This window comes from Melospiza melodia, unplaced genomic scaffold (assembly GCF_035770615.1).
Source record: "Melospiza melodia melodia isolate bMelMel2 unplaced genomic scaffold, bMelMel2.pri scaffold_238, whole genome shotgun sequence".
NCBI lineage: Eukaryota > Metazoa > Chordata > Aves > Passeriformes > Passerellidae > Melospiza > Melospiza melodia.
In genome coordinates this window covers 8,814-22,801 of record NW_026948565.1, presented here as the reverse complement: position 1 = coordinate 22,801, position 13,988 = coordinate 8,814, and the positions used below count along the sequence as shown (strand labels likewise).

The following is a 13,988-nucleotide window of genomic DNA, read 5'->3' as shown; positions in this document are numbered from 1 at the left end:
TTTGCCCCAAAAAAGTTTCGAAAACAACAAAAAAAGGGGAAATTTGGGGGTTTTGGGGGGGAATTTCCCCTTTTTTGGTCAAAACAACACCTGGGCAGGAAAATTTGAATTTTGGGGGGAAAAATTTGAATTTTTTGGGGAAAAAATTTGAATTTTTGGGGGAATTTTAGTGAAAAAAATTTGAATTTTTAGAGGAAAAAATTGAATTTTTGGGGGGAAAAAATGGGAATTTTTAGGGGGAAAAATTCGAATTTTTCGAGGAAGAAATTTGAAGTTTTTGGGGTTTTTTCCATCAGAAATTGGGGTAAAAATTGGAGGATTTTTGGGCTGAAAATTTCGAGCTTTTAGAGGGAAAATTTTGATTTTTTAAGAGGAAAAAAATTGATTTTTGGGGGGTTTTAAACGCAGAACATTTGGGTAAAACATTGAAGTTTTGGGGGGAAAATTGGAATTTTTAGAAGGAAAAAAAAAGAATTTTTGGAGGAACATTTGGGGTAAAAATCGAGGTTTTGGACGGGGAAATTTTGGGGAAAAAAATGTGAATTTTGGGTCCAAAATTTGGGGATTTTTAGTGGAAAAAATTGAATTTTTGGGGGGTAATTTGGGGTGAATAATGAGATTATTGGGGAGTTAAAAATGAGCAGTTTTGGGCAGAAAATTTGGATTTTTTGGGGGTATAAATTGCGATTTTAGGGCAGAAAAAATTGGGTTAAAAATTGAATTTGGAGGCAGAAAAATTGAGTTGAAAAAAATTGAATTTTTTGCCAATTTTTGGGGAGAAAAATGCGAATTTTGGGTCCAAATTTTGGGGGTTTTAGAGGGGAGAAAAGAGAATTTTGGGGTGAAAAATTGAGATTTTGAACGGGCTTTGTAATGGGCGGCTCTAATTAATTTAATTATTTTTAATTGTGTTTTAATTTATCATTTTTAGAGTAAGTTTTAATTATTTTCAATTAGGTTTTATTTGATTTTTAATTGAGATTTGAGTTTTAATTGGTTTTTAATTGAATTTTAATTATTTTTAATCGGTTTTCAATGAGCTTTAATTGCCTTTAATTTTAATTCATTTTAATTGGGGTTTAACTGGTTTTAATGGAATTTAATGAATTGTAATCGAAGTTTAATTATATTTTTAATTCAATTTTAATCCAATTTTAATTGAAGTTTTGGCCGGTTTTAATAATTTTAATTCATTTTAATTGACTTAATTGAGTTTTAGTCAGATTTAATTAACTTATTTTAAATTAATTTAATTTAATTTGAGTTCAGTTTAATTCAATTCAATTTAATTTAATTTAGTTTAATTTCAGTTTAATCAATTTAATTTATTGTTCTTCAATTTAATTAATTTAATTTCGTTTAAAATTACTTATTATTGAACGTAATTCAGTTTACTTAATTTTAATTGGATTTTCTTTAATTTTAATTGGATTTAATTGATTCTAATTGAGGTTAATTGGTTTTAAATGGTTTTTAATTAATTTTAATTGGGTTTAATTGGTTTCAATCGGGGTTGATTGGTTTTAATTGAGTTTTAATTGGTTTAATTGATTGAAGGGGATTAATTTCATTTTAGTTAGTTTTAATTGGCTTTTATTAGAATTAATTTGGTTTTAATTGGTTTTTTTTTAAGGGAATTAATTAGTTTTAATTGCCTTTTAATTTGGTTTAATTGGGTTGTAATCAGTTTTAATTGGATTTAAGGGAATTAATTGACTTTAATTGGTTTTAATTGGATTTTAAGGGAATTAATTCGTTTTAATTGGTTTTATTGATTTTAATTAGAGTTCACTGGGTTTCAATCGGTTTTAATTAGTACTGAAGGGAATTAATTCATTTTAATTGGTTTTAATTAGTTTTAATTGGTTTTAATTGATTTTAATTAGAATTCACTGGGTTTTAATTGGTTTTAATTAGTACCAAAGGGATATAATTCATTTTAATTGGTTTTAATTAATTTTAATTGGTTTTAATTGATTTTAATTAGAACTCACTGGGTTTCAATCAGTTTTAATTAGCACTGAAGGGAATTAATTCATTTTAATTGGTTTTAATTGATTTTAATTAGAGTTCACTGGGTTTCAACCGGTTTTAATTAGCGCTGAAGGGAATTAATTCATTTTAATTAATTTTAATTAGAATTCACTGGGCTTTAATCGGTTTTAATTAGTACTGAAGGGAATTAATTCATTTTAATTGGTTTTAATTAGTTTTTAATTGGTTTTAATTGATTTTAATTAGAATTCACTGGGTTTTAATTGGTTTTAATTAGTACCAAAGGGATATAATTCATTTTAATTGGTTTTGATTAATTTTAATTGGTTTTAATTGATTTTAATTAGAACTCACTGGGTTTCAATCAGTTTTAATTAGTACCAAAGGAATTAATTCACTTTAATTGGTTTTAATTAGCACTGAAGGGAATTAATTCATTTTAATTGGTTTTAATTAGAATTCATTAGGTTTCAATTGGTTTTAATTAGTACCGAAGGGAATTAATTCACTTTAATTGGTTTTAATTGGCTTTCATTTAATTCTAATTGTTTTAATTGGTATCGAGGGGAATTAATTTGTGTTAATTAGGTTTTAATTGGTTCGTTAGGGAGTTTGTTCAGTTTTCATTCGCTTTAATTGGATTTTAATTGGATTTTAATTGGCTTTAATTGGGGTTTAAGGAATTGATTTCGTTGTATGGACTGGTCCGTACTGGTTTATACTGGTTTATACTGGTTTGGACTGGTTTGGACTGGTTTGGACTGGTCCGTACTGGTTTATACTGGTTTATACTGGTTTGGACTGGTTTGGACTGGTCCGTACTGGTTTATACTGGTTTATACTGGTTTGGACTGATTTGGACTGGTTTGGACTGGTTTGGACTGGTTTATACTGGTTTATACTGGTTTATACTGGTTTGGACTGGTTTGGACTGGTTTGGACTGGTTTATACTGGTTTGGACTGTTCCATACCAGTTTGGACTGGTCCATACTGGTTTATACTGGTTTGGACTGGTTTATACCAGTTCGGACTGCTTTGAACTGGTCCGTACTGGTTTATACTGGTCCGGACTGGTCCATACTGGTCCATACTGGTTTCATACTGGTTTATACTGGTCCATACTGGTTTATACTGGTCCGGACTGGTCCCATACTGGTTTATACTGGTCCGTACTGGTCTATACTGGTAGAGCTGGGGTGGCTGTAGGTGCCCATACCGGTCTGAACTGGTCCATACTGGTTTATACTGGTTTATACTGGTCCATACTGGTTTATACTGGTCCATACTGTTATTACTGGTAGAGCTGGGGGTCCTGGGGGTGCCGGTACTGGTCCATACTGGTTTATACTGGTTTGGACCGGTCCCAGCTCATACTGGTTTATACTGGTCTGAACTGGTCCGTACTGGTTTGAACTGGTCCATACTGGTCTATACTGGTAGAGCTGGGGGTCCCGGGGTGCCCGCACTGGTCCTTACTGGTTTATACTGTTTGGACTGGTCCATACTGGTCATACTGGTCCATACTGGTAGAGCTGGGGCTCCTGGGGCTGCTGGTACTGGTCCCTGCTGGTCCGTACTGGTTTATACTGGTTTGGACTGGTTTATACTGGTTTGGACTGGTCCCAGCTCATACTGGTCCATACTGGTCCCATACTGGTTTATACGGTTTTGGACTGGCAGAGCTGGGGGTGCCATACTGGTTTGGACTGGTTTATACTGGTCTATACTGGTTTGAACTGGTCCATACTGGTTTATACTGGTAGAGCTGGGGGTGCCTGGACTGGTCTGGACTGGTCCATACTGGTTTATACTGGTTTGTACTGGTCCATACTGGTTTATACTGGTCTATACGGGTAGAGCTGGGCCAGCTGGGGATGCCCGTACTGGTTTGTACTGGTCTGGACCGTCCATACTGGTTTGTACTGGTTTATACTGGTTTATACTGGTCCATACTGGTCTATACTGGTTTACACTGGTTTATACTGGTCCATACTGGTTTATACTGGTCCATACTGGTTTATACTGGTCCGGACTGGTCTATACTGGTTTATACTGGTTTATACTAGTTTATACTGGTTTATACTGGTCTATACTGGTCTATACTGGTTTATACTGGTTTATACTGGTTTACACTGGTTTATACCGGTCCATACTGGTTTATACTGGTTTATCTGGTCCCGATTTCCCCGGCAACCCCACGGAATTTTTTTACCGCGATTTTTGACGCAATTCCGCCAAACTTTGTCGCATTTCGACGGAATTTTCACACGATTTTCGCCAAATTTCGACGGAATTTTCGCGTAATTTCGCCAAATTTTCGCCGATTTTCACCCAATTCCCTCGGTTTTTAAGCTAAAAATTTTGGATTTCCTCTTGGCAGCGGGCGCCCGCGCCCCGGACCTGTTCCCGCTGTCGCCGTGCGGCGCCGGCGCCTCGCTCTTCTCGGTGGGCTGCGTGGCCGTCGGCTTCGCGCCCGCGCCCGTGGCCTTCGCCTGGAGCGACGCGCGGACCGCAGCGCCGACGGCGCCGCCTTCCCGGCCCTGCCGCGCTCTTCTGGAAATTCCGGAACGTTCCCTGGCGGCGTCGAGGTTGGGGATGGGGATGGAGGAGGGAAAGGCGCGGCAGCCATTCCGCTGCCACGCCCGGCACGCCCGCGGAGAGAGGAGCGTCCAGGTGACAAACCCAGGTGAGGCGGGGAAACGGGGCGGAAAGGGGCGAAAATGGGCAAAAATGGGGCAAAAAATGGAGTGAAATGGATTGAAACGGGCCAAAAAATGTAGCAAAAAAATTGGACTGAAATGGCCCCGAAAATGGCGCAAAAAATGGACTAAAGCGGTGCAAAAAATGTGCCAAAAATGGACTGAAATGGCCCAAAAAATGGACTGGAATGGTGCAAAAATGGGTCAAAAATGGTGCAAAAAAATGGACTGAAATGGTGCAAAAAATGGGGCAAAAATGGTGTGGAAAATGGGCCAAAAAATGGACTGAAATGGCCCAAAAAATGAAATAAAATGGGCCAAAAATTGTAGCAAAAAATGGACTGAAATGGGCCAAAGAATGTGCCAAAAATGGTGCAAAAATGGCTCAAAAAATGGGGCAAAAAATGGGCAAAAAATGGGCTGGAATGGGGCAAAAGATGGGCAAAAATTGACTGAAATGGCCAAAGGCAAAAAAGTAGCAAAAAATGGACTGGAAAGGCCCAAAAATGAACTAAAATGGTGCAAAAAATGGACTGAAATGGGTCAAAAAATGTAGCAAAAAATGGGGTCAAATGGCCCAAAAAATGGACTAAAACGGTCCAAAAAATGGAGTAAAATGGACTAAAGTGGCCCAAAAAATGGACTGAAATGGACTAAAAAATGGGCTGGAATGGGCCAAAAAATGGGCCAAAAAATGGTGTGAAAATGGGCAAAAAATGGACTGAAATGGCCCAAAAAATGTAGCAAAAAATGGACTGAAATGGCTAAAAAATGGGCTTGAAATGGTGCAAAAAATGGACTGAAATGGGCTGAAATGGGCCAAAAAATGGACTGGAATGGTACAAAAAATGGACTGAAATGGGCCAAAGAATGTGGCAAAAATGGTGCAAAAAAGGTGCCAAAAATGGTGCAAAATATGTGCCAAAATTGGACTGAAATGGCCCAAAAAAATGGACTGGAATGGTGCAAAAAACGGGTCTAAAATGGTGCAAAAAATGTGCCAAAAATGTGCCAAAAATGGACTAAAATGGCCCAAAAAATGGACTAAAATGAACTAAAATGGCCAAAAAAATGAACTAAAATGGCCCAAAAAATGGACTGGAATGGTGCAAGAAACGAAATAAAATGGTCCAAAACATGGACTAAAATGGACTGGAATGGCCCAAAAAATGTGCCAAAAATGGCCCAAAAAATGAACTGGAATGGTGCAAAAAATGGGTCAAAAATAGTGCAAAAAAATGGACTGAAATGGTGCAAAAAATGGGTCAAAAATGGTTCAAAAATGTAGCAAAAAATGGACTGAAATGGTGCAAAAAATGGACTGGAATGGGCCAAAAAATGTGCCAAAAATGGCGCAAAAAATGTAGCAAAAAATGGATTAAAATGGCCCAAAAAATGAACTGAAATGGCCCAAAAAAATGGGTCAAAAATGGACTGAAATGGCCCAAAAACGTAGCAAAAAATGGACTAAAATGGACTGGAATGGTGCAAAAAAGGTGCCAAAAATGGCCCAAAAAAATCAACTGAAACAGCCCAAAAAATGGACTGAAATGGTCCACAAAATGTAGCAAAAAATGTGCCAAAAATGGACAGGAATGGGCCAAAGAATGTGCCAAAAATGGTGCAAAACACGTGCCAAAAATGGACTGAAATGGCCCAAAAAAATGTAGCAAAAAATGGACTTAAATGGCCCAAAAAATGAACTTAAATGGTCCAAAAAATCTGCCAAAAATGGTGCAAAAAAATGGACTGAAATGGCCCAAAAAATGGACTGAAATGGTCCAAAAAATGTAGCAAAAAATGGGACTAAAATGGCCCAAAAAATGAAATAAAATGGGCCAAAAATTGTAGCAAGAAATGGACTGAAATGGCCCAAAAAATGTGCCAAAAATTTCCGCGTATCTTCCACAAATTTCCACCTATCTCCCCCAATTTCCGCGTATCTCCCCCAACTTTCCGCCTATCTCCCCCAACTTTCCGCCCATCTCCCCCAATTTCCACCTATTTTCACCAAATTTCCACCTATCTCCCCCAAATTTCCACCTTTTCACCCCAAATTTCCGCCTTTTCACCCCAAATTTTTTTCCCCCCTGTCTCTCCCCCCAGGCCCCGGCTCCCCGGCCCTGTCGCCGCCGTCGCTGTCGCTGCGCCCGCCGTCGCGCGAGGATTTCCAGGGCCCCTGGCGCAACTCCTCGCTGCTGTGCCAGGCCCGCGGCTCCCGGCGCGGCCTGGGCGCCGCCCCCATCCGCTGGCTGCGCAACGGCGCCCCCGTGCGCCAGGGCGTCACCGCGCTGCCGCCGGCGCCCGAACCCCGGGCTCTTCGTGGCCGGCAGCCGCGTCGAGCCGTCAGCGAGGCCGACTGGAGGCGGCGCCGTCTTCACCTGCCAGGCCGGCGGCGAGATGAGGAACACAGCAGCAAGGCCATGGAGTGCGGATGTGAGATTTTGGGGGAATTTGGGCGGTTTTGGGTTGTTTCGGGGTGAAAAGTCAGGGAAAAATTAGTTGTTGAGTTAAGTTGGTTGGAAGTTGGGTTGGGTTGGGTTGGGTTGGATTGAATCTATTTGGTTGGGATTGAATCTATTTGGTTTGGGTTGATCTAGTTGAGTTGACTTGGGTTGGATTGATTGGGTTGAGTGGGTTGGGTTGAGTTTGACTTGAGTTGAGTTGAGTTGAGTTTGGTTGGGTTGGGTTGATTGGGTTGAGTTGAGTTGGGTTGAGTTGGGTTGGGTTGGGTTGGGTTGGGTTGAGTTGGGTTGAGTTGGGTTGGTGGGTTGGGTTGATTGAGGAGATGAGGAATCACCAGCAAGGCCATGGAGTGCGGATGTGATTTTGGGGAAATTTGGCGGTTTTGGGGTGGTTTCGGGGTGAAAGTCAGGAAAAAATTGAGTTGGGTTGAGTTAAGTTGGGTTGGGTTGGGTTGGGTTGGGTTGGATTGAATCTATTTGGTTGGGTTGAACTCATTGGGTTGCGTTGGGTTGAGTTGAGTTGACTTGGGTTGGGTCGATTGGGTTGAGTTGTGTTGAGTTGAGTTGACCTGGTTGAGTTGGGTTGGGTTGGGGTGGGTTGGGTCGATTGGGTTGAGTTGGATTGAGTTGATTGAGTTGGTTGGGTTGGGTTTGGTTGGGTTGGGTTGATTGAGTTGGGTTGAGTTGATTGAGTTGGGTTGGGTTGAGTTGACTTGAGTTGGGTTGGGTTGGGTTGGGTTGATTGAGTTGGGTTGAGTTGATTGAGTTCGGTTGGGTTGGGTTGACTTGGGTTGGGTTGGGTTGATTGAGGAGATGAGGAACACCAGCAAGGCCATGGAGTGCGGATGTGAGATTTTGGGGGAAATGGGGGAAATTTGGGCGGTTTGGGGTTGTTTCGGGGTGAAAGTCAGGGAAAAATTGAGTTGGGTTGGGTTGGGTTGGGTTGGGTTGGGTTGAGTTGGGTCGGGTTGGGTTGAGTTGGGTTGGGTTGGGTAGAACCCATTGGGTTGGGTTTGGAGATGAGGAACACCAGCAAGGCCATGGAGTGCGGATGTGAGATTTTGGGGGGAAAAACAACAAAAATTGGGGCGGTTTTGGGGTGGTTTTGGGTGAAAATCAGGAAAAAATTGGGTTGGGTTGAGTTAAGTTGGGTTGGATTGATTGAGTTGAGTTGAGTTGGGTTGGGTCGATTGGGTTGAGTTGTGTTGAGTTGAGTTGACCGGGTTGACTTGGGTTGTGTTGGGTTGGGTTGATTTGAGTTGATTGAGTTGGGTTGGGTTGGGTTGGGTTGAGTTGGGTTGGGTTGAATTTATTTGGTTGGGTTGAACTCATTGGGTCGGGTTGGGTTGAGCTGTCAAAAACCACCCAAAACCATCGAGAAGGGTCTTCCATTGACCAATGGCCAACCCCAATGACCATTTTGGGTCAAAACCACCCAAAATCTTCATCAAGACTCTTCATTGGCCAACCCTCAGCCCCAACGATCATTTTGGGTCAAAAACCATCCAGAAGGGCCTCCCATTGACCAACCCAACCCCAACCCAACCCAACAGACGACCAACCGCTGGCCGCCGCCGACCTGCGCGTGGAGCCGGTGCCGCCGTCCTTCGCCGACGTCTTTCCGGGAGCGGGCGGCGCGCCTCACCTGCCGCGTCTCCAACCTGGCGCCGCCGCTGGACGGCCTCGAGATCACGTGCTGGACGGCGAGCGGCCATTGGCCACGGCCACGGCCCCGCCCACCCTGCAGGCCAATGGGCTGCTGCAGGCCGAGGGCGTGGCCAGCGTGGCGGCCGAGGCCTGGGAGTCGGGGCGCGAGTTCACGTGCCGCGTGGCGCACCCCGAGGCGCTGCTCTTCCCCAGGGAGGTCACCATGAGGAAGGCCACCGGTGAGTTTTGGGGGAAAAAAACGAAAAAAAAATATTGGGGGTTTGGGGGAAAAAAAATTTGGGTTTTTGGGTGGAAGTTTGGGGTTTTTAGGAAAAAAAATGGGGTTTTTAGGTGGAAATTTGGGGTTTTAGGTGAAAATTTGGGGTTTTAGGGAAAAAAATGGGGTTTTAGGTGGAAATTCGGGTTTTTGGGTGGAAGTTTGGGAGTTTTAGGAAAAAAAATGGGGTTTTTAGGTGGAAATTTGGGGGTTTTGGGTGGAAGTTTGGGGGTTTTAGGAGAAAATTTGGGGTTTTTAGGGAAAAAAATGGGGGTTTTAGGTGGAAATTTGGGTTTTTAGGAAAAAAATGGGGTAGAAAATTTGGGGTGTTTAGGAGAAAATTTGTGGTGTTTAGGAGAAAATGTAATTTGGGGTTTTAGGAAAAAATTTGGGGGTTTTAGGTGAAAATTCGGGTTTTCTAGAAAAAAATGGGGTTTTTAGGAGAAAATTTGGGGTGTTTAGGAGAAAATTTTGCATTTTAGTGCCGGACGCGTCCCCGCCCAACATTTACCTGCTGGCCCGCCCGCCGAGCAGCTCCGCCCCAAAATCCCCTTTATTCACCCCAAAATCCCCTTTATTCACCCCAAAATCCCAAATATCCCCTATAAAACCCCAAAATCTCCCATTTTTTCACGCCAAAAACCCCCCAAAAACCCCAAAATCCCAATAATTCACCCCAAATTTTTCTGTTTTTTAGTTCCGGACGCGTCCCCGCCCAACGTGTACCTGCTGGCCCCGCCCGCCGAGCAGCTCCGCCTGCGCACCTTGGGCCACGCCCACCCCCCAAAATCCCCATTTTTCACCCCAAAATTCCCATTTTTCATCCCCAAAAACCCCAAAATCTCTCATTTTCACCCCAAATTTTTCTGTTTTTTAGTTCCGGACGCGTCCCCGCCAACGTCTACCTGCTGGCCCCGCCCGCCGAGCAGCTCCGCCTGCGCACCTGGGCCACGCTCACCTGCCTCGTTCGCGACTTCAACCCGCCCGACCTCCTCGTCCAGTGGCTGCAGGACGGGCGGCCCCTCCCGCCGGGCCGCGCCCTCACCTTCCGGCCCCGCCCCGACGCCGGCCACGCCCCTTCCGGCCGCGCCCACCTGGCGCTGAGCGCGCTGACGGTGCCGGCGCGCGACTGGGAGGGCGGCGCCGTCTTCACCTGCCTGGTGGGGCACGAGCGGCTCCCGCTGGGGCTGGCGCAGCGCTCGCTGGACAAGGCCTCGGGTAAACCCGCCAGCGTCAACGTCTCGCTCATTTTTAGCGATGCTTTTGACGGGTTGTTACTGAAAAATGGGAGTTTTCCCCGAAAATTGCACTTTTTTAGCATTGAAAATAAAGGTTTTGCAAAAAAAATGCCTTTTTTAGCTTAAAATTACCATTTTTTAACACGGTTTTAGGTCCAAAAATGAGTTTTTCTAGAAGGTTCTGAGGTCGTTTCTAACAAAACGGGTTTTGTTCAAAAGAGTGAAATTTTAACAAAATTTGGCGGTTTTCGCACAAAAATAGCGATTTTTTACGCTTTTTTCCTGCCAAATTTTGTATTTTCTCCACCAATGTTCTTTTCGCTTAGATCTGCCGTTTTCCCCCCAAATAGACCAGGTTTTCCCAAAAAATGACCGATTTTTTACCAAAATCGTCGCTTTTTCACCCAAAAAACTCCAATTTTTCCCACCTAAAATTGGCAATTTTTTCTCCAAAGATCCCATTTCTCTCAGACACCGACTTTGCCCCAAAATCCCCAATTTCCCCCATCAATTCCATCCCAAGGTCTCCCTCATTTTTAGCGATGCCTTGAGTGGGTGTTACTGAAATTTGGGTTTTTTCCCCGAAAATTGCACTTTTTTAGCATTGAAAATAAAGGTTTTGCAAAAAAAAATGCCTTTTTTTAGCTCAAAATTGCGGTTTTTGAACATGGTCTTCACCAAAATATCATGATTTTTTCAGGAGGTTTGAGTTTGTCTCTAGTAGAGTGGGCTTTGTTCGGAAAAAGTGAAGTTTTAACGAAATTTGGTGGTTTCGCCCAAAAATAGCGATTTTTTACGCTTTTTTCCCGCACTTTGGCAAAGGGAAATAAAGGTTTTTCGCAAAAAAAAATGCCTTTTTTTAGCTCAAAAATGCGATTTTTTACATGGTTTTAGGTCAAAAGTTGAGTTTAGTTGAGTTTTTCTAGAATGTTCTGAGGTAGTTTGTAATGGAATAGGTTTTGCTCAAAAAGTGAAGTTTTGCCGAAATTTGGCGGTTTTCGTCCCAAAATAGCGATTTTTGCCCAGTTTTCCCACCGAAATTCCGGTTTTTCCCACCAAAATTTTGATATTTCCAAGAAAATATCAAGTTTCCCACAAGTGATGATTTTTTCCCGAAAAAAAACCCTGAATTTGCGGTTTTTTCTCCCGAAAAAACGCACTTTGGCAAAGGAAAATAAAGGTTTTGCAAAAGAAAACGCCTTTTTTAGCTCAAAATTACCATTTTTTAACACGGTTTTAGGTCAAAAGTTGAGTTTTTCTAGAAAGTTCTGCGGTAGTTTGTAACGAAACGGTTTTTGCTCAAAAAGTGAAATTTTGCCGAAATTTGGTGGGTTTTGTCCCAAAAATAGCGATTTTTTACGCGTTTTTCCCGCCAAATTTTTTATTTTCTCACAAATGTTCTTTTCACTCAGATCTATGGTTTTCCCCCCAAATAGACCAGTTTTTTCCCAAAAAACGAGCGATTTTTTACCAAAATCGCTTCTTTTCACCCAAAAAGTCGATCATTTTCACCCAAAAATGCCATTTCTGGGAGGTACCAAACTTTCATGAAACCGACCCATTTTTTCCCAAAACCGCCGCTTTTCCACCCAGAAACATCCAAGTTTTCCCACCAAAAATTGCCAACTTTTCTCCAAAAATCCCGGGTTTTTTTTAGAAACCGAACTTTCCAAAAATCAACCCGAATTTCCCACCAAAATCCGAAAATTTCCACCCAAAAATCGCCACTTTTTCACCCAAAAATTCCCATTTTTCCCACACAAAAATCTCCCCAAAACCCCAAGGTTTTTCCCCCCAAAAATACTTTGATTTTTTCCTGCCAAAACTGAGGAAATTTCCCCCAATTTCTACCTAAAATTTCCCCAAAACATCCCAAATTCTTGCCCCAAATCCCAAATTTCCATCCCAAAAAAAGCGAAAATTCCATAAAATTCCAAATTTTCCCCAATTCCCCCCCAAAAATTTCAAAAATTCAATAAAAATCCACATTTTTACCCACAACCGAGGAAGTTTCCCCAAAATTCCCTTTTTTTTTTTCCACAAAATCTGGGGAATTTTAATTTAAAAATTTTTGGGTCCAAAAGCGCCGAATTTGGGGAAATTTGGGGGGGTGGCGGCCACCCGGGGGGGCTGCGGGGTGGGGAATTTTGGGGTGAAAATCCCAAATTTTTGGGGTAAAAATTTCCAAATTTTGGGTGGGAATCCAGGATTTTGAGGAGAAAAAAATTCCCAAGTTTTGGGGCGAAAATTTTGGGATCTTTTGGGTGGAAATAGCGAAAATTTGGGTGAAAATCCCAAATTTTTGGGTAAAAAATTCCACATTTTGGTGGAAAATCAGGATTTTGAGGTGAAAAAGATTCCCAAATTTTGGGGTCAAAAATTGGGGATTTGGGACAAAAAAATTCCAAATTTTTGGGGTGAAAATGTCGGGATTTGGGAACAAAATTCCCCAAATTTTGGGGTGAAAATGTCGGGATTTGGGAAGAAAAAATTTCCAGATTTTGGGGTGAAAATTTTGGGATTTGGGAGGGAAAAGGATCCCAAAATTTGGGGTGAAAAATTGGGGATTTTGGGATTGAAAATTCAGGATTTTGGGATTAAAAAAAATTCCCAAATTTTGGTGCAAAAAATTTGGGATTTTTGGGGTGGAAAACCCCAAAGTTTGGGGTGAAAATTGAGGATTTGGGGGTAAAAATATCCAGATTTTTGGGGAAAATGTCAGGATTTTAGGAACAAAAAAAATCCCAAATTTTGGGGTGAAAAAATTCCTAAATTTTGGCCAAAAAAATTGGGATTTGGGAGGGTAAAATTCCCAAATTTTGGGGTGAAAATCCCAGATTTTGGGGTGAAAGTGGGAGGATTTTTAGGGAGAAATTTGGGGTAAATTTTAGGAAATTTGGGGAAATTCTGTTTTTTTATTTTTTAATTTTTTTTTTTTTAAATTTTGGGGACTTTTCAGGGGACATTTTGGTTTAAAAAAAAAAATCTCAAATTTTGGTCCAAACTCTCAAATTTTCGCCCCTCAAAACCCCCAAATTTTCACATTAAAAAAAATTTAAAATTTCACCTCAACCCCCCCAAAATTCCGAATTGAAAAAACGAGAATTTCTCGTAAAACCCCCAAACTTCACCCTAAAATTCTCAAATTTCGCCCTAAAACCCCCAAATTTTCACATTAAAAAAAATTAAAATTTCACCTCAACCCCCCCCAAAATCCAAAATTGAAAAAAAAGAAAATTTCTCATTAAAACCCCCAAACTTCACCCTTAAAATCTCAAATTTCGCCCTAAAACTTCCGAATTTCGAACCGAATTTTCACGATTTTGGGTCAAAATCCCCCAAAATTCCGATTTTTCTCGTTTTTTCTCATTTTTTCTCATTTTTTCTCATTTTTTCTCATTTTTCCAGCTCTCCTGGGCGGGGCCGCGCTGGAGGAGGACGAGGACCTGCGGAACCTCTGGGCCACGGCCTCGACCTTCATCGTCCTCTTCATCCTCAGCCTCTTCTACAAGCGCCACCGTCACCCTCATCAAGGTGAGAAACCCCAAATTGACCAAAATCCCCCTCTTTCCACCCAAAAATCGCTTTTTCCCCGGGGATTTACCTCAAAAAAACGACGATTTTAGGGCAAAAAATCCGATTTTTTGGGCCGTTTTCCAGCCCAAA

General features: G+C 41.8%; 1 gene segment (V, D, J or C); it reads left to right on the top strand.

Annotated features, from left to right (window-relative positions):
* The window catches only part of LOC134433701 (Ig mu chain C region-like), a gene marked incomplete at its 5' end in the record, with an annotated part of 38,946 nt that extends 28,252 nt beyond the window's left edge, over positions 1 to 10,694 (top strand). Inside the window, 6 exon segments of the C gene segment in view lie at positions 4,377 to 4,682; positions 6,802 to 7,131; positions 8,714 to 9,046; positions 9,782 to 9,872; positions 9,962 to 10,354; positions 10,673 to 10,694. Of these exon segments, the coding sequence occupies positions 4,377 to 4,682; positions 6,802 to 7,131; positions 8,714 to 9,046; positions 9,782 to 9,872; positions 9,962 to 10,354; positions 10,673 to 10,694 (1,475 nt within the window).
* Positions 10,695 to 13,988: the final 3,294 nt, after the last annotated feature.